General features: G+C 39.4%; 2 protein-coding genes across 5 annotated transcripts in view; one reads left to right on the top strand and one right to left on the bottom strand.

Annotated features, from left to right (window-relative positions):
• Positions 1-25,617, bottom strand: part of Ptk2 (protein tyrosine kinase 2) — a 194,201-nt gene that overhangs the window by 65,106 nt on the left and 103,478 nt on the right. For all 4 annotated transcript variants that reach the window (XM_050144978.1, XM_050144974.1, XM_050144975.1 and 1 more), the window contains 3 exons: positions 22,387-22,439; positions 4,067-4,123; positions 1,673-1,770 (listed from right to left, as the gene is read on the bottom strand). In XM_050144978.1, the coding sequence (XP_050000935.1) occupies positions 1,673-1,770; positions 4,067-4,123; positions 22,387-22,439 (208 nt within the window). The remainder of the gene's footprint in view (positions 1-1,672; positions 1,771-4,066; positions 4,124-22,386; positions 22,440-25,617) is intronic.
• Positions 24,732-25,180, top strand: LOC126503361 (40S ribosomal protein S25-like). The gene has a single exon (XM_050144981.1). The coding sequence runs from the start codon at positions 24,788-24,790 to the stop codon at positions 25,163-25,165; it is 378 nt and encodes a 125-aa protein (XP_050000938.1). The 5' UTR covers positions 24,732-24,787; the 3' UTR covers positions 25,166-25,180.

Genomic DNA, 25,617 nt, shown 5'->3' with positions numbered 1-25,617 from the left:
GGCCACTGCATGAAACTTTAGTCTGCCTCATTTTAAGACCAGCTCTCCCAGGTTTATACTGCCAACTAGAACTGTAAACAATGTATCCTGTAATCCATCTTAAGAACACAGGAAAGGCATCAGAAGCAGAACACCCAACTACATGATGGGACAAGAAAGAAGCATTCCCTTATATCTGGGTAAGGGATATTTAAAAGGGCAGTTATGGAGGCTCTATGAAAAAAAAAAAGCATCTCGCCGGGAGATGGTGGCGCACGCCTTTAATCCCAGCACTGGGGAGGCAGAGGCAGGCGGATCTCTGTGATTTCGAGACCAGCCTAGTCTACAGAGCTAGTTCCAGGACAGGCTCCAAAGCCACAGAGAAACCCTGTCTNAAAAAAAAAAAAAAAAAAAAAAAAAAAAAAAAAAAAAAAAAAAAAAAAAAAAAAGCATCTCTCAAGTTTCTATACCAAGGATACAAGGATAGTACAACAGTCAATTTCCTGTAGTGTTGTCATGACATTATCACAGCCGTCTCTGTGCATCTATAAACACTGGTTTTACAAGTTTCTTCACAGGTGAATGGTGGCAAACATTTTTAATCCAAGCACTTAAGAGCTTAAGAGGTAGAGAGGCAGGCAGATCTCTGTGAGTTCAAGGCCAGCCTGGTATACAAAGTAAGTGCTAGGACAGCTTACGCAGCAAAATTCTGCCTTGAAAAACCAAAAAAAAAAAAAAAAGAAAGAGAAAAGAAAAAGTTTCTTTAAGAAGTATATACTGAATTTCTGAAACATAATTTAAAAATCATCAATCTAGAAAGAAAAAGAGAAGTATGAGGGACACTAGTGAAGTTATGGAGATATTGACTAGGAGGTATGTAAAATAAAGAGTGCTTTGGAAAACTGGTAGATAAAAAGTTAAACATAATTACTATATGAGGAAGCTCCACATATTATTGTTCATAGCAGCATTTAATAACCAAACAGAAGAAACAACCTAGATGTTCAGTAAGTGGAAAATAGATAAATGAATGGGACCTGGAGGGATGGCTCACTGGCTAATAACCCTTGCTACTTTCCCAGAGGATCCAACTTCAATTTCCAGCTCCCACAAGGCAGCTCACAACTGTTTGTAATTCCAGTTCTAGGGGATTCAACATCCTCTTTTGACCTCCTTAGACACCAGTAAAGTACATGATGCACATATATACATGAGGGGAAAACACTCATACACATAAATTATTTTAAAAAAGGATAATTAAAAGGCGACTCATCTATGCAAAGGAATATATATTATAAGGCAACAAAGAGGAAGAAGCAGGCATACTGTATGATTCCATTTATATGAAATAGTTCCCTCAACAGGGAAACTGAGAGGCACCCGAGAGGCAGAAAGGGAACAAGTGGCTGCCAGAAAGCTGCCAGAGGCTAGGGAGGGATGTGTAGCGTGAACTATAACTGCTGATGGGTACCAAGTTTTTTTTTTTTTTTTTTTTGGTTTTTCGAGACAGGGTTTCTCTGTGGTTTTGGAGCCTGTCCTGGAACTAGCTCTTGTAGACCAGGCTGTTTTTTAAGTGAACAAAGAGTTTTAAAACTGACTGTGGTAAGTTGTTGCGCAATTTTGTAAACACTAGCCTTATACACTTAAACAATCAAAAAATCAGTCTTGATTTCTGATAGTCAAAAGGACTTACTGGGCTCAGGTACACGCCTTGATGTACATCTCCAAACTGACCTTCTCCAATACAGCGTCCAAGTTCTATTCTTTCTCTCTGAATCTCATAATCCCTGGCTGAAAAACACAACCCACACACATATAAACAGGCACAGAATTCCAAATGTTGGTATAGCATGATACATTTGTCTAATTATCATTCATGAATACATTTTCATTTGCAGCATATCAACATAAAAATGTTTGAAAGAGTGGAACTCTCTTAAACATTATCTTAAAGACTATCAGCAATCAATCAGTTATGGTATTAGCAGAACTACCAAACAATGAGTTTGGCTGAATGTAGTTTTTTTTAAGTCCATAATGTGCTTAGGAATCTGATTTATTTGGTATCATATAATTTTCTAAATAATGGCTCTAAATACTTAATTATATGCTTAATTAATAATCACTACTGGTTTAGATATTAATATATGAAGACTATAAAAATTATTTAAAGCAATTATTTTTTAAATAACTGAAATTTGTAAGTATGGAAGCAACATTAAACTGTTAGGAGTAAACTATATTTTAAAAGTTTAAGAGTTTTCCACTTCATTATAATCCTATCTCTAGATTATTTATGGAGCTAAAAGAGTTTAAAGAGGCAGTTTCTAGAAATTAATTTCAAAATTAGATGACTTTGACTTGAATATACCAGCACAAATGTTTGAGAGTATGTGTTCCCAAATGATGAGTTATAGCGAGTTATTTAGCAGACTGCTGAGGCACATGGAAATAAAATATCTGCTAGGAACACAGAAAAACCAAACTCAGGTAGATTAGCAATTCAGTCTTGGGTCACTTCAAGCATGAGAATCACCCCATGCCACCCTACATGTGTTCCAATTGTGGCATGAGCCACACAACAGATAAAGAGTTAACAGACTCCTGTGTCAGACAACTAAATCCAATAGATCGCACAAGTTTTAGACAGCTGTTTTTCTTCCTCTTTAAAATCGATTTAGCTAATAATTCCATCGATTTAACAGTATGAGTAAACCAATGACAAGTTTGAAAACATATTAACTAAAACTGAAACACCCATATCACTCCATGGTGGCAATTGCAAGCAAATGCAGTTATGTCAAAGGATCCTGTTACCTTCATCTATTCCATAGCTTTCTGTATTGCAATTAAGAGAGGAGAAAAAAAAAGTGGAAGACCTTGCTTAGAAATCGCTAGTAGCAATTAGGTTAACAACAACAAACTTGGAGAATACATTTCAATAGAATTTACTTAATTATTTTAAGCACAGATGAATAAAAAAGGAACGAAACACATATAACAACTAAACATCTTCGCGTTAACTCAAAGACATTTAAATAGGTATTTCATAAATTCTGGATAAAAGATATTTGCATTTCCTAGTCTATTATAAGTAACAAAACACAAATGTGGATTCTCTGAAATGACTAAAGGCTAGTCAAAATAGCAAACCCAAGTTGAACTGATTTTCCAAGTTGCTACTGGCAACCCAAACCTATGTATTCATCTCAGTTTCTGTACAGATGTTAAAGGGACTCTTGAAAGACAGGTGGACATGCACAGAGAAGTACAAGCCTCAGAGGCCTGTTTTCTCTTTGTTTTGGTAATGTCTCGCTAATGCATACAGAAAATCCACAGGAGAACACTTTAAAAATATTCAACAAGAAAAGTACAGAATTTCAAAAAAAGTAGGTTTTTTTTTAAATACATGAAATCAGGTAATTTGGACTCCAAGTTAATTTTTAAGGCCTAGATGTGGCCTTTAATTAACTAACTGATTGATTTTTACACCAAAGTGAAAATTTAAGGACTTATCTAATTCAAGATATGAGGACAACAGACTCCCAAGCAGGGTCTGGGACATGTAGATTTTCTTCTACCAATAAAGTGCATAGCCACTGGGAAAGAAGAGTATGCTGACTTTTCCAAGCTGGAATAGGCCATAAAGGGTTCTGTGTTGTGCTGTCCAGTTTTGTGCAAGCTCTTTCCAGTGTGCTGCTTAGATGGAAGGCTAGTCTCCACTAGTGAATGGCAATGAGGATAATTCAAGGAGAAAAGCAAGCCACACAATGTATGCGAATACACTTTTGAACTTAAAAGTAACACCACTCAGTCTGAGCATATGCACATCTGAACTCGAAATAATACTCATTTTCTATAGATGCAAAATAATCAGTGAAGGCTACATTATCATAGAACCAAAAAAATGAGGTCACGAAAATTCTACAATTAATTGAAAGAAATTATTTCTGGCAACTGCATTTCAGGCTTTTGACTTTAAGGGAGGTATACAGACTTCTACCCAAAAGCTGAAAGAACATTTCTGTTAGGTGCTCAGATGACAGATGTGCTCTTCTAAAGCTTTTGTGAGAAGCAGCCTACTCACTTGAGGGCATGGTGTATGTGTCTTCCTCATCGATAATCTCAGCGTAGTCATCTGTCTCTGGAAGAAAACAGACAGGTTAGGCGAACTCAAATGCTTGACCACTTGGCCTTTAACATAATTTCAAGCATCAGGATTCTGTGTTCCAAACCCACACTGTGCAAATGTTCTCCTCAGAAAACTAGAATTTAGATTTTGCTCACATGTAATTATGGAAAGAAAAGGGTCAATGTGGCCCAAAGTCATCACACACATTTGTTTATATCATCAAACAAACTTTTTTATCAGAAGGCAAATAGGCTAATAGTCCTTGTGAAGACCAGGAATATGTGAATTAAGCACTACAAAATTCAAAGGAGATGTCTATTTAACCTAGAGCTCTCCTTCAACTGCACCAAATGTACATATGTACCACACTGTGGCCTGATATGAATTCACAAGTGAGACAGGTGAACATACAGTGACCCAATTACTGAGGAGACTATACTGGGCTGATTTATTGCGTTTATTCTATCTAGGTTAAAGAAACTACATTCCAGCAATTTATCTTTTGGTGCCTTTTTACCCAGGCAAAAGATCTGATAAAAAGAATAAGAATAAACAAACAGCATATTAAACTGAGTTATTTTTGAGATAAGGTGATTAAGCTCAGGCTTACACTAATTCCTTTGGGTAAATGCAGCAACTTAACCTACCATGACCATACTGGGAAAGTTAAAAAGAACACTCATGTAGAGAAAATTGCCACTGCTGAGCAACACCAGTGCTGTGAAGGCAGCTAAATAGACCTGCCAAGCTGCTGACAAGGCTCTCCCAGTGCTGTAGTGCTGGCTTGACACCTGCACTGAACCCAGGAGCTCCAAGTGCACCACTCTCATGCACGGAGGTCAAAAGCACACCAGTCAAGGGAATGCCAGAAAGCACATTCTTTCCAGTAGTGAGGAAGTTAGCCATTGCATGCACTACAGCAAACAAGATAATCACAGCCATCAAACCTCTAAAGCAGTGGTTTTCAACCTGTGGGTCACCACCTCCACAGGGGTCATATTTCAGGTATTTATATTACAAGTCATAACTGTAACAAAATTAGTTATGAAGTAGCAATGAAATAATTTTATGGTTGAGGGATCACCACAGCATGAGGAACTGTATTAAAGGATTGCAGTATTAGGAAGGTTGAGAACCACTGCTCTAAAGGGAAGAATGCAGTTTTGAATGTGTAGTCAGTATTAAAAGGGATTAAAAGTTAAAATTAAAAGAAAGTCTGGCTAGGGATTAAAAAAAAAACTACTATCAACAAATCAACTCTCCTAAGTCCTAGATGGCAAATGAAAGTACTATTTTCACTTGTTTATAAGCAGTGTATATATAAACTTAAAAGCAAAGTTTTTGTTTTGTTTTCCGAGACAGGGTTTCTCTATGTAGCTCCGGCTGACCTGGAACTTGCTTTGTAGACCAGGCTGGCCTCAAACTCATGTAGATCTACCTGCCTCTGCTGGGAGTAAAGGTGTGTGCCACCACACCCAGTTTTTTTTTTTTAAAAAACAAACAAAAAAAAAAACACTTTCTTTTTTCTTTTTTCAGACAGGGTTTCTCTGTATAGCCTTGGCTGTCTTGGTACTCACTCTGTACATCAGGTTGGCCTCGAGTTTATAACAATCCACTTGCCTCTGCTTCCCGAGGACTGGGATTAAAGACATGAGCCACTACCGCTCAACTTAATTTAATTTTTGAAACTGTTATGTATATGGATATTTTGCCTGCATGTATGTCTGTGTACCATATACATATCTGGTGCCCACAGAGGCCAGAAAAGGGCATCAGATTCTGGAATTGCAGTTACAAATGGTTGTGAGCCACCATGTAAGTGCTGGGAATTGAAGATGTCCTCTGGAAGAGCAAGCAGTCAGTGTTTACAGTCCCTAACACAAAGTTTTAATGAATCTGAAGTCACCTTCTACCTTGTCCTCTTGTTTCCTTTACTGAGTTCTCAGAGATTTGCCCCTGTAGGCCTTCCACTTTGCATTTGTGTAAGACAGTCTATAAAAGAGGGTGGAGAGAGCTGTTCATGCATCTCTAATAACTATGGTGGAAAGGATTCTACTGCAATAGCTGAGACTATAGAAATAACACCCTACTCAGATGGGTCTCTGTCAGTTTTTTTTCTCAAAATATAGCAGACTTAATCACCACACTACCCTATAAACTGAATGCACCAAGGTCACTGCAGCACAACTTCTCAGGTAGCAGAAGATCACAGCACACTCATTCCAAAGTCAATCCTCTCAGGTAAACTGGAGTCTACTGTTTGAATGAAAGATGTCACCAACAACAACGACCTCACCTGAGCATTACTATGTCCTAAAGCTCACATAGGCTCACAGTCAGTTTTGGTTTCTGCTACCATCCCTTGCTTCAAAATTTTCCTCAAATTAATTAATCCTATTCCTTGTTTTTAATTCCCTAATGTCATCCTTTAACTACCTCCTTAGTTGGCTTCCTCAACACTTATCTGCCCGCCTATCTAGAGCAGGGCTTTACTATACATGTGTCCTTTTCTCCTCGGTGCCTCAGCATCTAGCACAGTGCCTGGCACAAAGCAGGTGCTCAGGAGCTATGTGCTAAGCAATAAGGATGACTGCATGGTAGCAACACAGTGAGACAGTACACACTCAGGACCTGAGAAACTTATTCAGGGAAGCACAGAGAGCATGCAGCAGAGCATTCTGTATCTATCAGTTTACCTGCCTATGCCACAGCCATGCCTTCATGTGCACCTATGGGGTTATGATGAAAGGAGGAGACGATGGTAACAGGCATTGAGAAAAGGCAGGCACTTCTGATGCTGTTGTTCACGAGGGCTATCTAAGGACCTGAAGATAAAGAGTTCTTGTCCGCAGAACCTTTCAGTCAGTCCTCATTCAACTCAAGTGCTTCCAAGACAAGCTCATAAAACCCCCAGGAGATACTAACCTTGAAACAATTCAGAAGGCAAGAAATGGAAATGGCTTTTAAAAAGCAGGCTAGTATCAATATGGATTTGGGAAAATAACATTGCCTACATTTCAGTTAAACAACAAAACCACAAGAGCCTGTATATGCCTGGTGTGTGGCTCACTTGGAAGGTAAAGGCAGTAGGATCATTCAAGAGTTTGAGTGAGACCTCATCTCAAAACCATCAAAACAGAAAGGATTTGTGTATTTCCTAAAATGTTATTTGAGTTCTACACAAAATCTGAGGACTTATGAGAGTTGTGTATTGCTTTATGGATTGATTCATACAGAGAATACTGTGGAAGAAGTAGAAACCAGGGAAAGTCTGTATCTTTAGGGAGTGTGGGACAGTGTAACTGGTAATGCAGGTGATTTACATGTTCAAGATCCCTGGGCAGCTGTGGAGGCCAGCGTGAAAATGCCCCTCAAAAACGGCATTACAGGAAAAACTGAGTAAAGACAAAAAAAAGAAAGATTTGGAGATCTGAGCACCAAAATAAGAAAAGAAAAGGAGGGAAAAAAGGAAGCTGGATCCATATTTTCCATGTAAGTTGATTGGGAAAGGCTGACAAATGCTGAATGCTATGAGTTCTCATCAGATCCTTGTTCTCACACACAAACTCAGGAGGTGGGTGGGTCTCAACATGGCTCTGTGACACAAAGCTTTGGCTCTAAGATGTTGACCTTTCAAAGGGTTTGGAATCAGGTATGGTGGCACACACCTCTAATTCCAAAATTTGGGAAGAAGAGGCAGGTGGATCCTCTGTGATTCAAGGCCAGCTTGGTCTACAAAAAGTGAGTTTGAAGATAGTCAGAGCTGCATAAAAGAGACCTTATTTCAAAAACACAAAAACAACAAAAAAGTATTTGGACTTATACTTGTGAGATCAGAAAATCCTGTGCTTTAAGGCTATTAAAATACATATTTTGGGGCACAATTTCGCTCCAGGGACACTCAAGTTCATCAGACCTGTGAACTTGTAGACAATTTTGGGATCATCAGCCTGTAAGTTCAAGGTTCAAAAGTCAGGTATATATACTTGTCATCTCAGCTGTGCATGAGGCTGAGGTGGGACAATAATTTGAATCCAGAAGTTCAAGGCCAACACGAGCAACACAGCAAGACTCAAATAAATAAATAAAAAGAAGGCTGGGGACGTAGCTCAGTTGGTATACCAAGCATACATAAGGCCCCAAGTTTAGTCCCCATCACCATATGAAACTGGGCAGGGTGGCACACATGTGTAACTCCAGCATTTAGAAGATGAAGGCATAAGGATTAGATGTTCAATGCTAATTTTATCCGTGGTTACAGAGCAAGTTGGACACCAGCATGGGCTGGACAAGAACCTATCTCAAAAATAAGATAAAATAAGATAAATCTGAAAAATAAATAAAAAAATAAGTATTATAAAAACAAGAACTTCTAAATTTGAGAATATTATTATAATTTGTATGTTTCAGTGTCACAATATGAATAAGAAGATCACAGTTCAGAAAATGAGAGACAAGGGGCTGGAGAGATGGCTGAGAGGTTAAGAGCATTGCCTGCTCTTCCAAAGGTCCTGAGTTCAATTCCCAGCAACCACATGGTGGCTCACAACCATCTGTAATGAGGTCTGGTGTCCTCTTCTGGCCTTCAGGCACACACACAGACAGAATATTGTATACATAATAAATAAACAAACAAACAAACAAACAAATAAATAAATAGAAAAGAAAATGAGAGACAAGTTCTCATGTGACAGCCCAGGAAAAGGAGACAAAGCCACTACTGAAACTGACAATATTCACCAGTGGCACCATAGGCTCATACCCTGGCACACACACCCCTGGAGCTGCATGACTGGGCTTGCCTGGTGTTTACAAGGGATGCAGTGGTGCAGCATGAATACTGTCCTTGGGTCTAGAGAACTAAATCCTGATTCCTGGTGAGTGGCAGGACATACAGCTCTGGTCCTATCTCTTTCTAATCCCCAGCAGGAATGTCTGCTGTAGCAGGCAGGTACCCAAAACTTCAAGAACTGTTCTCTTGACTGGCTTTCCTGATGCCCCTGGGCCTTGGGAGGTGGCTTATACATGTGTGTATGTGCCTGTGTGTATCTATGCTGAGCCATTAATCCTATGTACAAATACCACCACAACCTGGCTCAATTAGGTAATTTGGGAAGACTAATCAACCTTAGGGTCTTATTCTGCCAAGTTAACAGACATGTCATAAACTCTGAAGAAACCATATAACAGTACAAAGCGGTCTTTTTCTAAAAGCCACAACAAGACATTTTATTCAAAATCTTAACCAACTACATGACTACACTAAGAATTGGAATACTTTGTCTGTAAGAAGCCAAGAAAGAAGAAATGTTTTAGTACTGTACTTCTGTGGTAAGAAGTACAGTTTTTTTTTGTTTGTTTGTTTTTTGCTGTTCAAATCATACCTTGGGCAGACAGGTACCATACCAAAAAATAGGAGAGGCTGTGTTCTATAAGAACTTTAATTACGGACACTCTAGTTTGAGTTTCATAAAATTCTGATGCTGTAAGTGCTAGTTCTCTTTTGAAAAATTTCCCTCAATGATTAAAAGCATAAAAACATTGTTACCTCAAGTGACAGTACTAGAACAGGTGAACCTTAGTGTTTTATAGACCCCAGCCAAGACTACAACTCGGCCACTCCCTGCAAGATGGGGCATAGCCTTGCTCTGGCTAACACAGTACCATGAAATTGAAGTGTGATGAAAGCTTATGTAAATGCTTGCAATGTACCCATCTGTGGTAATCACTGCTTGTCTATAGTCATTTGCATCTGTGCCTAGCAGTAATCCTCCGAATGACTACAGGGGCCTTTTCTCCTGGGGAGGCAGAGAAAGCAGAATAGAAAAGTGGAGAAAGCCTAGCTTAGAGCCCAAGGCCCACTTCTGGTCTCTTTATGCTGGTCAATGTCTCTATCTGTGAACTATGTGGGTTGACGAGGTACAGGAGGGCTGGCAGGTGGTCTAGAACCATAAGAAACACTCAGAGCAACAGGAGCTGATACCTGACTATCACAGAGTACCCCAGAAGTGAAGTTCCACAATATCTTCAAATTCCACAAGGAACACACCTTTCCTGGAATTATGTTAATTACAAATTGCAGAATCGTCAGAATGTTTGCTCACTCTCTGTAGGTTTGCATCTCCATCACTAAACACACAGGAGTAAAAATTTCCACTGAAGGTATTCTGTCACTCAACCAAAACAAAAAGTACAAATTTCCCTCGATTTTAGTTTATGTAACTTAATTTTCTGGAATGAATATACCTCATTTTGTGCAGGAGCAACACAAAGCAGATGAGAACCCTGACACTAAATGTAATTTTAAAATATCATCAAATGTGGAAAAACAGCAATCATTACTATTGCTAGTACTTCCCTAATTACCTCTGTTGAACAACTATTAAAGATCACTGGCTTTCCTTTTTAATACCTCACTCATAAATTAAGTTATTATACATGCACCACATGATTATCTCACAGCAGTTAACACGAATGTGAAAATAAATATTACCGTCCCCACTAATTTCATCTGCAGATCCAGGAGGCATGCAAAGAAAGGAGAAGTAGGGAAGAGAGGGTAGGAGAGACAGGAAGGTAGGAGAAAAGAGAAGGAAACACACTATTAAAATGACAAGTAAATCAAAGCTTAAGAAAATAACAAAATCACCCCAAGGTTCATTCATAAGATAACAAAAATTGTACTAGTGTGTTTACTGGAGCTGAAGACCATTAAGCCAAATTTTAAGCTGCCAACATATTGTACACAGTTACACAGGAGAATAGCAAAGCTTAATTACTTTCTACCATATTAGGCAAAAGTAATTTGATTGCCTTTCATTATTAAATGCGAAATAGGCTTCTACTTTCCTTAAGGACCATTTGTATCTTCTAGATACAAGTGACATGAAACTCATTATTACCATGTAAGTAAAAGGGCCACCAGGAGGTAGGGTAGTGGATTTAAGTTTCCGTGATAGATGCAGGCCATGCCCACACTACTATGAAGGGCCAAGTGTAGTTCTCAAGGATCTGATGACAATTCAGCCTCCCATTTGAATTCACACAAAACTACTAATTTTTCAGACATTTTGAAAAACATATTGTTTTAATAATTACAACAACAAAATCACTGCTTTACTAGAAACCCTCCAAATGGCACAGGCAGTGCCTCATCTATGCTGCATTCCTGAACATCTGCCTCTCAGAACACAGAATGCAGACACCCAGGGCTCATATGGAACATGTCCCACATGCTACATTAGGAAATTCACAAGGCCAGAAACAGGTCTTGACAAACCCTGTAGGAAACCAAGACAAGAGAAACACCACCAGGAAGCTACTTCTTGCCCTGTCATGCATTTAAATAAAAGCCAGCAAAGGGGCAATAAAAGGTCATCTTATTAAGACAGTGGCCCAAATTGTGTCAATATGGGACATAAAACCTGTCCCCCAAGTTATCACTTCTGGACAGTGAACAGCACATACACAGATACTCAGTATGGCTATGAACTGCTTGGGACAATCTAAAAGCATCTAGCTAAAGTTAGTGCTGTGCAGTGCCTTGGTTGACAGGAAAGCCTGTGCAGTGTAGTGCAGTACCGGTTGGAGGAGGTTCAAGGGAACAGAAGACCAAAGGGAGAAAGCGCCTAGCTTTCTTAACTTTATGTTGGCAGTGATTGACTCCTTTACAAAGAGGCAAGAGAAGAAAGAGAAAAACAGAAACAAATTATTTCAATACAAAAAACAACCAGTTAATTTTAAAGCTATATCTATAAGAACAAATACAAAATTAAATTGCTTTTATTAGACCATTGGCATACCTTACTTCTTACTATCATTGATTTGTAGATTAAAAAAATTATTTGTTTTTACTAAAGATTAACACTAGATAGATGCAGAAAGAACAAATGATCTACAGCTAGGAGCTCTTCCAGGCTAGTCAGGTAACAAATAACATAGGTAAAACAAAGTAAAAGGGGGGGGGGGAACAGTAACAAAAAACAAAGACAAATAATTTAAGGATAAAGAACAAACTGTATGTTTGTTAACATTTAACATCTATCCATAACAAAAGAAATCTTAGAAAACTGTAACAGCTTTATGAGCAGTTACAGTCAGTACTCATGATCTGGAGTATTTTAACATAAACCCGTAATGAGGATGATCAACTACAGAAGCTGCAAAGCTGCCGCCATATATCTGCTCATTTACCCATCCAAGTGCTCAAAACTTACTGGAGGGACTCACCCTCTATATAAAACAATGAAGACACAGAGTAGCTACAATATAGCAACAGCAGTAGAGCATATGTATCAGAATCGAGCCTTTAAGACAGTGTACAGAGGCACAGGGTGCCATCAGTAACAGTCTTGATTTGAAGTGTGGGACCATGGAGAATGAAGGTTAAAAACAGTTTGGTTATCAACTGAAATGTACTAGGTAGCAGTAATTTTCAAGTGTTATGACTTGATTACAGCGACAGTTACTGACTACTTCATCTTAGTACTTGGTCTGAAAAGCCATTCTCAGTTTCTGGACTTCCTACATGATGGCTCTGGTTAGACAACAAAATGCTCCATTTGATGCTGGATGGTTTATGGACTGAGGCGGGACAGGGGAGGGTCAGAATTGAACAGTTTTACAGGATATTACTGCAATGAAATAGTATGGACTGTAGGCGACACATATGTCAGTATTAACATCCTGGTTTTAAGAATTATTTTCTGACTACATAAGATGATGTCTGAAGCCAAATATAGTGGTGCATGTTTACAATCCCACAGCTTTGGAGGTGAAGGCACTGGAGGCAGAAGGATCAGGACTATATAGGATCCTCTATCAAAAAAGCAAAACAGCTGGGCGATGGTGGCGCACACCTTTAATCCCAGCACTCAGGAGGCAGAGGCAGGTGGATCTCTGTGAGTTTGAGGCCAGCTTGGTCTACAACAGCCAGTTCCAGGACAGGAACCAAAAAGCTATGGAGAAACCCTGTCTCGAAAAATCCAAAAAAGAAAAAAGAAAAACAAAAAATAAAAAAATACAAACAAAGCTAACATGAAACAAACTAAATTTGAATAAATAATACCTATGTTTTCAACTCACAATTCTTAGAACCATTCTCTAAGAATATATGATAAAAAAAAATAAAAACCTAGCCAGGCGGTGGTGGCGCACGCCTCTAATCCCAGCACTCGGGAGGCAGAGGCAGGCAGATCTCTGTGAGTTCGAGGCCAGCCTGGTCTAGAAAAGCTAGTTCCAGGACAGGAACCAAAAGCTACGGAGAAACCCTGTCTCAAAAATCTAAACAAACAAACAAACAAATAAATATAAAAACCTAAGTAGCCTGGCAACCTGAGTTCAGACACCAGCTCCACTGCTCTCACACTGACAATTTCTACATCTTGAAGAGGAGCCAAAGTTCCCTCCAGTGAAGAGCTGAGGGATGAGGCCCTGGCCTTGTAACCACTACCCATGTCTAATTATTTCCAGTTCTCTCTTACTTTATTCCTAAAATGTTAATATTCTTTACCTTGACTTAAAAAAAGCAGTTTTAAAAATGTGTTTCTTGAGTAATACTGAGATTAACCTGCTTCATAAAAACAGGGTTTTAAGGTTTCTTAACTTACAGATGATAATAATTTTTGTTACCAGCTTTGAACATCTACCATGAATTAGACATACTGTGTAGAATATAAGAGTGTTAAGCAAAATAGAGCTGTGAATTTCAGTCTTTATAAAGGAGAAAGATAAGCAAACTACCAATATATATATGCAAGCACTATGAGGGCAAACACAGCAGAAGAAATATGGGGGTGTGTTTGTGTAGATCTGAAACTTTCAATAGAGCAATCATTTTGCATAGACATCTAAGAGAATAGGAAGTGGGCATGCCCATAGCAACAGGCACAGACAGGGTACAGAGCAGACATTCAGGCCACATCTCTGCAGAGGCCAAGAGGTCACTGGCAAGGAGCAAAGAATCAGACAGAACAAGTTGACAGATTTTGAGGATGTGGGAGATGGCAGTTAGTGAGCACTAGAGAGTATAGATCTGATAGCTAATGCTCAGGCTCCATCTTTTACTCTGAGTGACATAAAGGAAGTAAGGAATGGAGGTAAGGACTGTGCCATAGCTATCTCACTTTACAGGCTTCCTGGGAGCAGACAAAGGGAGCAGGGATCAAGGAGAATGAGGAAGTAAACAGGGGAAGTATGCAAAGTAGAGACAATCAGGATCCTCAATGCACTAAACTGGAAGGATAGGGAGAGGGCTGGAAGCCACTAAGTAACTGTGGAGGCCCAAGCACAATTCTGCATGGGCACCAGGATTCAACTCCAATGTGCTAGGCATGAAGTGCTCATTGAACTCCTAAGAGTAGCTGGTAAGCAGGCAGGCCACACACTGAATTTGGGCTTAAGAGTAGAGCAAAGGCCCAGTAGTGGTGGTAGCACACGCCTTTAATCCCAGCACTTCAAGAAGGCAGAGGCAGTCAATCTCTGTGAGTTAGAGGCCAGCCTGGTCAACAGAGCTAGTAACAGAACATCCAGGGCTGTCACACAGAGAAACCCTGTCTCAAAAAACAAACACACACACACCCAAAAAAACAATAGAGGGGTGAGGGAGAAAGGGGGGAAAGAAAGGCACAAGCTTAATTAAGTCATAAAAAGACAAAGATCTCACAAGAAAGGTACAAAGACAGCAAGTAGCCCAAAGACTCAGCACTGGGCCCTTGCCATGAAGAGTGGCCAGTGAGTAAGGCATCTAACAGTGAAGATGTACTGGGCATTCAGAGGAGAATCCTATTGGGGTTCAGGAAAGGAGGAGTTTGGGTGGGATATCATACTGTCTTAGTTTCATTTCTGTTGTTCAAATAAATAACATAAAACATGAAATAAAACATCCCTATAAGAGGCAATTGAGGGGAAAAGGTTATTTTATCTTACAATGCTAGGTTACAGTTCATCACTGTAGGAAGTCAAGGCAGGAACTACTTGCAGCAATACTCATATCCACAGTCAAGAACAAAGATACAATGAATCTGTACATGCTCATACTGCTTAGCTCCTTTTCTCTATTTCTATCCAATTCAAGAGTCAAATCTAGGAAATGTTGCTGCCTACAAAAGACATGCCTTCCTACTTCAATGAACATAATTCAGATAGTTTTTCACAGAAATGCCACAGGCCAGCATGACACAGATAATGCTTCTTTAAGACTTTCTTTCCAGGTGATTCTACATTATATCAAGTTGACAAAACCATCCATCACAGTAAGGGTGCGTGCTTCCAGCACTCTGGAGACTAAGTCAGGAGGGTATTTGTGAGTTCAAGGTCAGCCTGCTTTACTTAGTGAGCAACAGCACAGCCAGAACTACAAAGTGATACCTGTCTCTAAAAACAAACAACAAATCAAACTGGCACACATATTAAAAGCTGTTTTCCTGTCTCTCAAGTAGGAAAACTCCCTAAGTTTGTAAAGTAAAGTATTCCACCCAAATAAAGGAAGGAGTGGCAATAAAATTTACATGCTGTCCCTTTGTGGCCAAGGTATGCATGCCAACATCTTCCAATACCAGGTGAGCCATGCACAGAGAACATTACAAAGGACATGTTTGAGACAGGCTAGGCCCCAATCCACCAGTCAATTTCCATTTATTTATTTATTTATTTATTTATTTATTTATTTATTTATTTTTGGTGACAGGGTTGCATATGTAGCACCAGTAACCTATAACTTGCTAGGTAGTAAGGTGAACATGAACATGACCAAGCCAGCATCCTACATGGTTTCTGCTTGAGCTCCTGCCCTAACTTCCCTCAGTATTGGGCTATAACATAGAAGTATAAGCCACATAAACCCTTTCTTTCCCTAAACTGCTTTTAGTCAGCGTTTTATTACAATAATAGAATTAAAACTAGAACATTACAAACAAACAACAGGAGGGCCTGGCTGACCAACAGAAGAGTCAGGGAAGAAAACTGAACAAGAATGTATTGTTTCATTTTTGACTGGATAAAAACCAAGCAGAAAGATGGGTGATAAGGGATTTACACACACTGGGTCCTGATAATGTTTTTATATTGAGAGGGAAATGAGCTTGAAAACCATTTGCTTTGGAATAATAACAGGATTACAGGCATATGTAAGAGATGAAGGCAGGGGCTGGAGAGATGGTTCAGTGGTTAAGTGCATTGGCTGCTCTTCCAGAGGTTGTGAGTTCAATTCCCAGCAACCACAGGGTGGCTCACAACCATCTGTAATGAGATCTGGTGCCCTCTTCTGGCGTGTGGGCATACATGGAGGCAGAATGTTATATACATAATAAATAAATAAATCTTTAAAAAAAAAAAGAAAAGAGACAGAGGCAAAGGTGAAATAATACTGACTATAAGCTTTTGGCTGCTGAATGTGAGTGATGAGTATGTGGGAAATCATTTCACAATTCTGTCTTCTCTCTTTGTATATACTTGAAACATAGCATGATAAAATATTTAAAGAAGTTCCTTAAAGACAAAACATACTATTGGAATTTGATAGTATCTAGCTACTGCTATGGCTTATCTTGAAACACAAAGTCTGAATTTAACCCATAATTCTATGCAGTTACTAACTGCACTATCAACTGAGAAGCTCTCAGGTAAGACTCCTTTGAGGTTTTTCCTATTTTTCCAGGTTAGCAGTATTTGTTTGACAGTGAAATGATGCTTGCAATCTATATTAAAGTTTGTTAATTACTGTTTGCAATGGTTTAGTCAGGAGGTTAAGGTTTGTGAATCAAGAACACGTAAGCACTGCCTACTCTAAAACACACACTTTTGTAGAAACAGAAATGCATTTTTGTTTAAAATACTCTGGTATAGTAATTCATATTTTTCCTGGTATGAAAGCTGTTGGGGAAGACAAGAAACAAACTTCACAAGGCTGAAGAGGCAGATCTGCAAGGACTACTTGTAAAAACTGAAGTACTCATTGCTTAGCGTTTTGAAAGGAAAAGTGGCTCAGGCCATCCAATGCATGCCTACCAGACCCTCTGTACCACCTCCCACATACGAAATCATGGAGTTCAATGCCAGGTGACGCATGAGCAGTCCTCATCTCTGCCCCTCACCCAGGATACTATTTCTAAGATGTTGGTATTTCTTTGCTTCTATAACCTCTGAGTGCTTGAGAGCCTTCAGGAACTACAGAGAAAAGCAATGTGATTAAGAGCCACCCTAAGTCATTATTAGAAGCAAGCCGAACTCTAATGACATCAAGATGGTGGAATGAACATGAAGCAACATGGGTGGGCTACTCTTATCAGTTTTGCCCTTATCACCAGCCAGAGCAGTTCTCAATGTCAGAGACACAGAAGCTTCAATAGATTACAGAGTTCCTCCTAAATTAACCTGCCAGGTCAGAATATTTTATTGTGACCACCATGAATAGAATAATTCCTAGTTTTCCAGGTTCTCAGATTATACCTGTAATAATAGTGAATGCTTATTACTCTGCATGTATCACCAATAATGCATCATAAAGCACAAAATTTACAACAATGAACTTTTCTCTGGCAACACCAGGTATTAAAACTAAGGCCTTGCACACGCCAGGTAAGTGTTCTACTAAGTTACACATCCAGCTCAAACAAACACACACACACACACAGCCTCATTTAAGCTTCTTGGAGGCTGGCCTCAAACTTGTAATCCTCCTGCCTCAACCCCCTGAGAAACTGGGACTGTAGATGTATGCCACACATCGGACTTCCAAATAAACTTTTTCTTTTTGTCGTGTTTTTTGTTTGTTTGTTTGCTTCCTTTTTTTTTTCAAGATGGAGTTTTTCTGTGTAGCTCTGGCTATCCTGGAACTTATTTCTGCTTGAGGCTTGCCTCAAACTCAAGAGATCCACCTTCCCTTGCCCCCAAAGTACTAGATTAAAGGTGTGCACCACCAGGCCTGGCCCAAATGAACTTACGTACTAATTAGCAATACTCTATAAAGTTAGGGAAGGGCTCTCCATCCTACCCTTTAAATTCTAGATAGAGAGAGTTTAAATTAAGCATCAGAGCCATGGTGGTGCACGCCTGTAACCCTTGGGAAGTTTAGGCAGGAGGATAACAGTGAGTTTCAAGTCAGGCTGGGCTATATGGTAAATTCTATACAGCTTAGGTTTCTGAATGAGATCCCATCTCAAAGTACAGGGGGAGCATCATTTGGTAGCAGAATAGACAACTTTGGAAAGCATGGCACTGTCACAATAAAAACTACATGGTAAAGTTAGGCATAAGTAGATCTTTCAAACTGAACAAAGGGCAGACTTTTGAATTTGAAAAGTCAGTACTTTATTATTCCTGCTAAATGGAGAAATTTTCTACAGTAGAATCACATGCTAAAATATTACTCCCCTGCACACATAAAGATTCTCCAAAGATCAATGGTGTCTAATGAAAAGAGAAAGAGTTCTTGGGCTTCCAACAGACTCTATTACTCATTACTACATGAACCTGACCAAGCGCTTAAATTCCCCTAGCATGTAAATACATACTTGTATTTGCTCAGCAGCAGCACAGCAAGCAATGAATAATAGACCCAATATGTAAGTGTCAATAGTGAGAGAGATGCAAAGATGATTATAGATTCCCAGTCTGGCACTTCTCAGATCTATATAGATCAGAAACATTTGAGATATTCTAGGATTTGAAATGAAACAAGCTTATACAAACATTTATTTTGCTAAATGTTTTCTTGGTAGTTAGAACAAGTTTCAATCACTAACTCAATTACTAAAAGTAATCCTATGTAAATACAATTATGTATAATGAAATAATAATCTATTACAAATTTTACATGTGCAATAATACTTAAAAGTCATTATAAAGTAGTAAAGAAGGCTCAATAGAAAGAAATTAAAAAATACCTCTGCCAGATAAAAAAGACCACTGCAGTGACTTCATAGAGATATGTAAGAGAAAAAATTATAATCTGTGGTCTGATTTTGCATGGTCCAAATATCAAGCAAGGGCCACAAAGTAACAGAATGGCAATCATCATGGATTCTACTCACACTCGAGTTTGGAGGCTCAATCAAGGGCCTACTTTTTCCTAGGATATTCAAAAAACAAACAACAATCCATCAAACACTCAAAACACTTGAAATTAGCTTTACTCTATGATCTGGGAAATGTCCTCACACTAGCATGGTTCTAGCAGCAACCCAGGTCCAAGGATCACACACACTCGGGGTACACTCATAAATCCCTGAGAATAGCCTGGGTCACTGATCTTATAGACAGGGCTGATGTTCTACCTGACAGCTTACAAAAGGCATACAAACAAATGATTAGTATTTTTTAAAACTATGTTTACTTTTTCTAAAAAATAAGATGCCTAGAGAAATCTATTGTTCTAGTAAGTATCTTTATAAAACTCTGTCAATCTCATTTTTATATATCCTGGAGAACATTCAACCTAGGGCACCTCACACAGCAAGCATTTGTTAAATGCATTCAGCCCCTAATAGTTAAGTGGGTTAAGTAGGGAGGGTGTAAAAGAAAAGTGAACACACAGACCACAACCCACTCCACTGGCCTACGCAAAGCAAGATCACTGTGCCAGCAGATATGGAAGGTCAAAGGCTAGTAACAATAGGATTTTAGTGTAGAATGGAAAACAAACAGAAAAGTCAAGAAATAACCTTGGGATCAGGTTATACCACAGCACTGTCAGCTAGGAATCACATTAACAAAAACATTCCCAGGGAGTCTGTGCACAGGTTCCAGGCTAGGTGGGTACAGCTTTACACTCTATGACACAGGATTTACAAACCTGAATTTTTGCCTAGGAGCAAGCAGTAGATGGTATGATCAACAGGGTTAAAAATACCAACTCTGTCTCTGGTTACTGTCTCTATCTGGGAACTATGTAGGGATGGTCACCAAAGTACTGCCTGTCAGCTTCCAGAGATGGAAAGATTGTTGTGTAAGGAAGGACAGGACAAGATAATGGGGCAAATTAGACAGAAGAGTGACCACAATTCCTAGTAGCATAACGTGACTAAGAAGCAACATGGCTGGGGAAAAAGTGGGGAGTGGAAAAGCAGGCTGAGACCAAAGGATGGCATGAACAGCTGAGCTAGACAGAGTCTGATAGGGTCTGAGTGTCATCTGGTAGGCACAAAATTTTTACTGATAATTTTTTTTCTGAAAGAAGTAACTCCCCCCCCCCCAAAAAAAAAAAGAAGTAACTCCCAGAAGGGAACACAACTTCTCCTTAGACACCCCAGGAGAATAAAATAAAGGCAAAATCCTAAGAAATTAAAATAAAGATTGAGGCAGATACCCAAGTTTGCATAGTGACTCTATTTTTGCTCATTGTACAACTTCAGCACAATTTGTAACCTCTTGGGCTTTAAGTCCCCTCATCTCTACATTAAGGGAGATGACCTCAGCAGTCTGTTCATGAGTTAACTCACAGAAAAGAACAGAATAGAAAGCAAAGGAGAACACAATAGCACTCATTAAAATACAGCCACTCAGGGATGGCAACACACACCAATAATCCTAGCATTTAGGGGACTCAGTAAAAACATCAAGAACTTCAGTATAGCCTGAGTTACAAAGTAAGATTTGGTTTAAAAAAAAAAAAAAAACAACAAAAAAAGGCCAACTTTTTCAGTCGGGGGGGGGGGGGGGGGGGGGGTGTCAAAAAAAGAGGGGCTGGCTGGGAAGTAAAATGCAGACCTATGATGCTGACCAGCTGTTGAAGGAAACTGAGGCTCTAACCCAAAGAATGAGGATATAAGAGCAGTAGGACCTATATCACACCCAAAGGTAAACAGCAGATATTTTCTAGCCCAAGTTGAAGTCTGAACTCACTCCTGTGTCTAGGCAACTGTGGGGACTGTGGCAAACACAGTCATCAGTACCTGAGCTTCACATGTAGCTGCCTTGCCATACACATTTCAGTGCCCAAGTAGTTAAGTGGTACTCAAATCTCATACACCTATCCTACAGCCCACAATCAAGACTCAGCCTCAGAGGCTTAGTTTAGGGGTTGCTTCTTTCCTCTGGACTCCTTACTATGGAATGAAAAGCTTTCCCATTCCACCCCATTAAAAACTGTGAGGCCCTGAGGAATCCATCACAAGCTGAACAAGAACTGTATAAAGGGTCTGATGACATCCAGTAACCCTTCTGTAAGTCTGGATTTCTCCCCACGTCATAGTTTACACTCTTGAATGACTAACATGTCCTGGAGAACATGACACTGTCCAGTGAGACCACATTCAGAACCAAGAGTTTCTTTGTACTCTGATAGGAAGTAGCTGTTGGCTCTAGGCAATCAAAGCATGACAGTACTGTGTACTAACAGAGTAACTCTGCCTAGAGTGTATCATAAATGCAAACACCTGTGGAGTAAGGATTTGTGGGATGTTTATGGACAAGGAAGAAAATAAACAGATACATTCATACATTGTATGAATCCAAAAGAGGATTCAGAAACTGGGTAAAATACAAAACTAAACTTCAAGAAAAACTGAACCAAAACAAACAAAAATTGAGTCTCATATCTTGTATATACTTAATATACCAGGAAGTATTATCTTAGAACTATACTCTTCCCTTTATGTTCACAGGCATAGCTGAGAATAGATGATATGTAGTAACATACACATGTGGACATTATATGCATGTATGACAGTCGGGTGTGTATATGTGTATGTATATATACATATGTGTGTGTATATACATACATGTGTGTGTGTGTTAAGATACACAGTTAGGGCCCTTGAAAGGTGTCCTTTTCTGCCCCTCCCTAAAATTCTTCTATCGTTCACATTTTTTAGATAAGGGAAAGGGGCAAAACTCTTTAAAAACATAACAAAATGATCATCACACCAACAAATAGTTAAGATAACCCTTATATAGTACCTTGACTGTATTAAATAATCATTATGTTAACTGTGAAAGACGAAAACCATTTAAAAATCACAAATTTTGAACTTCAAACATACAACACAAAGTATATTCTGTTAAACCCTGCTGAACTCTAAAGATAAATTATAATGACAATTTCAAAAGTTAAGGTTTTCACTATAAACAGAACATGGCACTGAAACAATCTGAAGCCCTAAATACCCTGGCGAGTAACATAGTAGGGTCCCATGCAGCATCTACAATAAAGTCTACTTCATGATACTAAAACCACACAGGTGCTTTATGCTCAAAGCAGATGAACTGAACACAGAGTGTCATCTGCACCATTCCCCCTGCAGCTTGTGTCGAAGTCAGATCTATCTGAAGATTCTTACCTGACACAGAGACTGCATGTGTCCTCATGCCTTGTTTTTCGCTGTTGGCCAACCTGCAAAAGAGCAAAGTGTAAGCACTGTTCTTCCCAGGACCAAAACACCTGTCCTTGTCAATCAGGCATCAGCATCGGCCTCAGATTAGAAAGGGCCAGCACCATTCCTGAGAGATTAAGTTCTAGACAAATGGTTTGGGTTTTTTGGTTGTTGTTTGGTTTTTGGAGACAGGGTTTCTCTGTAGTTTTAAAGTCTGTCATTGAACTAGCTCTTGTAGACCAGGCTGGCCTCAAACTCACAGAAATCCAACTGCCTCTGCCTCCCAAGTGCTGGGATTAAATGTGTGTGCCACCACCGCTTGGCTTGTTTTATTAATTGGAGCTTATCTTCAGCATCACAAAAAAGTAAATTAATTAATTAATCAATCCAAAATATTAAAGGAAAAAAGAAAGGAAGACCACAGAAGTGCTTCAAGAAAGCTGCTCACGAAGGTGACACAGAGCTCTATAGTACTATGTAATATGTAACGTAAAGGCTATATAAGTTTTCTGCTTAAATGCTAGACTGTAAAGAACTGCTCAAAAGTTATAAAGAACCATGCAACTAGAACTGAATTTTGCTCTTTAAAACCTAAATTGAGGGCCAGGGAGATAGCTCAGTAGGTAAAGGCTCTTGCCACTCCGAGTTTGCTCCCTGGGAGCCCCATGGTAGAAGGCCAGAATGGATTCTTACAAGTTGTTCTCTGATCGACACAAGTGCACTGGGGTATGCATGTGCTCACAGGTATGTATGTATACACACACACACACACGAATGTAAAAAAAATACTAATTTAAAACATGGCAGCATTTGAACCTTTTGAAATTTACAGCATATAATAAAGTTAAGAAGTACATGTATACATTGCTATTATTAACAGATTTAAATAAAACTGAAATAAAAATTTTAAGGACTTTAAAAAAAATATAAACATATTTTAGAAGTTTTAGAAAGCAACAAACACAGGAATAAAAGGGCTCCCAGGGGCTAGGGAAATGGCTCAGCAGGTAAAGGTGCTAGCATTGCAAGACTGGCAGCTTTGTTTGGTTCCTGGAACCTAAGTAAAGCAAAAGGAGAGAGAACCGACTTCACAAAGTTCTCTGTTCTCCACGCAGGTGTTGTGTGACATGTGCTAAGACACACATCATGTGAGCACATGCACTCATGCACAAATAATAATATATCTTTTAAAAATAAGAGTTCTACATTTATCAGCTGTTTCCTTGATTTTTGTTCATAAGAAAAGTCTCTTCTTCCTCTTAAGCATTTACTATACAAAGGAAAGACCACTGGAAAACTTTCCTAGAATGCAGGATTTATACCAGAAAAATATTAGAACTTGACACAGCATATCTTTTTTGCAACCACAAAATTTCTATATGAAATCACGTAACTTCTATAATCAAAGTCATCTAATTTATTATCTTTTATTAAGTTCTGCAAATATGTAAAATCTACCTTTATTATAAAAAATTAAGCTACTGTCTACCAAATCAGAGGTTTCTCTTCCACTGCAGCTACACGGCTACCACACTGTGTGTCAACTCCATTCACCAGCAAGCAGGGAATAGTGTTGCTGAGTAAACTGTACTGCTTCCTTCCTGCATATCAGTTCTCAGCTGCTTTGCCTCCTGTCATTACTGTGTTGAATACCATGTAACAGTCTGGCTGCTATCAGGTCTGTGGAAACCCCATCCTCTTAATGTCTGATGAACTGATTCAGTTTATGTGTTGTGTGTTAATAACTTTTAACTCATGCCACCTTTGCTCACATTTACACTCATGTTCATAATTCATTCCTATATGTCCAGGTCAAAATGATTCCTTAGGTTTTTTTCCAGCTGTAGACATTCTAAGAAAGCACAAGCTGCTGCCCTGAAGAGAGACACTGAGCAGACTCCGAAGCTCATTACCCCGTGCCGAGAGAAAACTGCTTCTCCAGTTCCTGCTCACCCTCACAATTATGACTCCACAGGATGTAGCTATCAGAGAGCTGACTGTCAGGGGGATGGGGACAAGGCAGGAGGCTATTTTCTAAAGTGTGGCTACAGCTGACCAGATGTTATAGGGAAATGCAATGACACGCCCTCCTGGGTCAGAGGCCTGTTTCCAAAAGTGCTGTAGAAGAGAGGTGGAAGATGAGTGGGGCTGAGGCAAGGAATAAGGTTGTCATGCAGGAGGAATGTTGAGAAAGGCTGAAAGGGAGTTGGGGGGACAGCTGGCAGAAGAACTGAGTAAGTACAATTTAGCAGATGAGAATATGAAGAACAGCAAAGCTAAGGCTAGAGGTATCAAGAAGTCAGGCAGGCTTTTTTTCCCGACATCTTAGGGAGGCTGCAGTGGTCGTCGCCACTCTCTGAACTTCATCATGCCACCCAAGGATGACAAGAAGAAGAAAGATGCCGGAAAGTCAGCCAAAAAAGACAAAGACCCAGTAAATAAGTCCGGTGGCAAGGCCAAAAAGAAGAAGTGGTCCAAAGGCAAAGTTCGGGACAAACTCAACAATCTAGTCCTGTTTGACAAGGCTACATACGACAAACTCTGTAAGGAAGTGCCCAACTATAAACTTATTACTCCAGCCGTGGTCTCTGAGAGACTGAAGATTCGTGGTTCCTTGGCCAGGGCAGCTCTTCAGGAGCTCCTTAGTAAAGGGCTTATCAAGCTGGTTTCAAAGCACAGAGCCCAAGTAATTTACACCAGAAACACAAAGGGTGGAGATGTCCCAGCTGCTGGTGAAGATGCTTGAACAGGTTCAATCAGCTGTACATTTGGAAAAATAAAACTTTATTAAATCAAAAAAAAAAAAAAAGTCAGGCAGGCTTTGGAAGGCCGCCATGTTAGAAAGGAGTTTTATTTAGGACAATCTGGTGAGATGCTGAAGTAGACGGGATGGCCAGACTGTATAGGCCAGAGCTAACCAACCAGAGGTATAGCTTTGACCAGCCCCCTAAATACCCTAGCACCAAGTCCTCATGCACAAGCCTTCACATGTGTTGTCACTGCTTAGTGCTTTGATTTCAGTGTGTCTTGTGGAACTCTAGGAAATTTTCCTTGGCTTCCTTGGAATTTGCCTAGACCCTTTCCTTTTTTCAGTAGTAACTCATGCTTTTCTGACTCCAATACAATTCTGGGCTTGAGTGGGCTTGGGGTCCCCCAATACCTACAGGGATAGCTTTGATAGGTGATGCCAACCTATCA

Source organism: Alexandromys fortis, unplaced genomic scaffold, assembly GCF_014885135.2.
Source record: "Alexandromys fortis isolate MF-2015 unplaced genomic scaffold, M_Fortis_MF-2015_v1.1 scaffold_2_1_26212458, whole genome shotgun sequence".
In the NCBI taxonomy this organism is placed as follows: Eukaryota; Metazoa; Chordata; class Mammalia; order Rodentia; family Cricetidae; genus Alexandromys; species Alexandromys fortis.
This window is presented reverse-complemented; position numbering and strand designations above follow the sequence as displayed.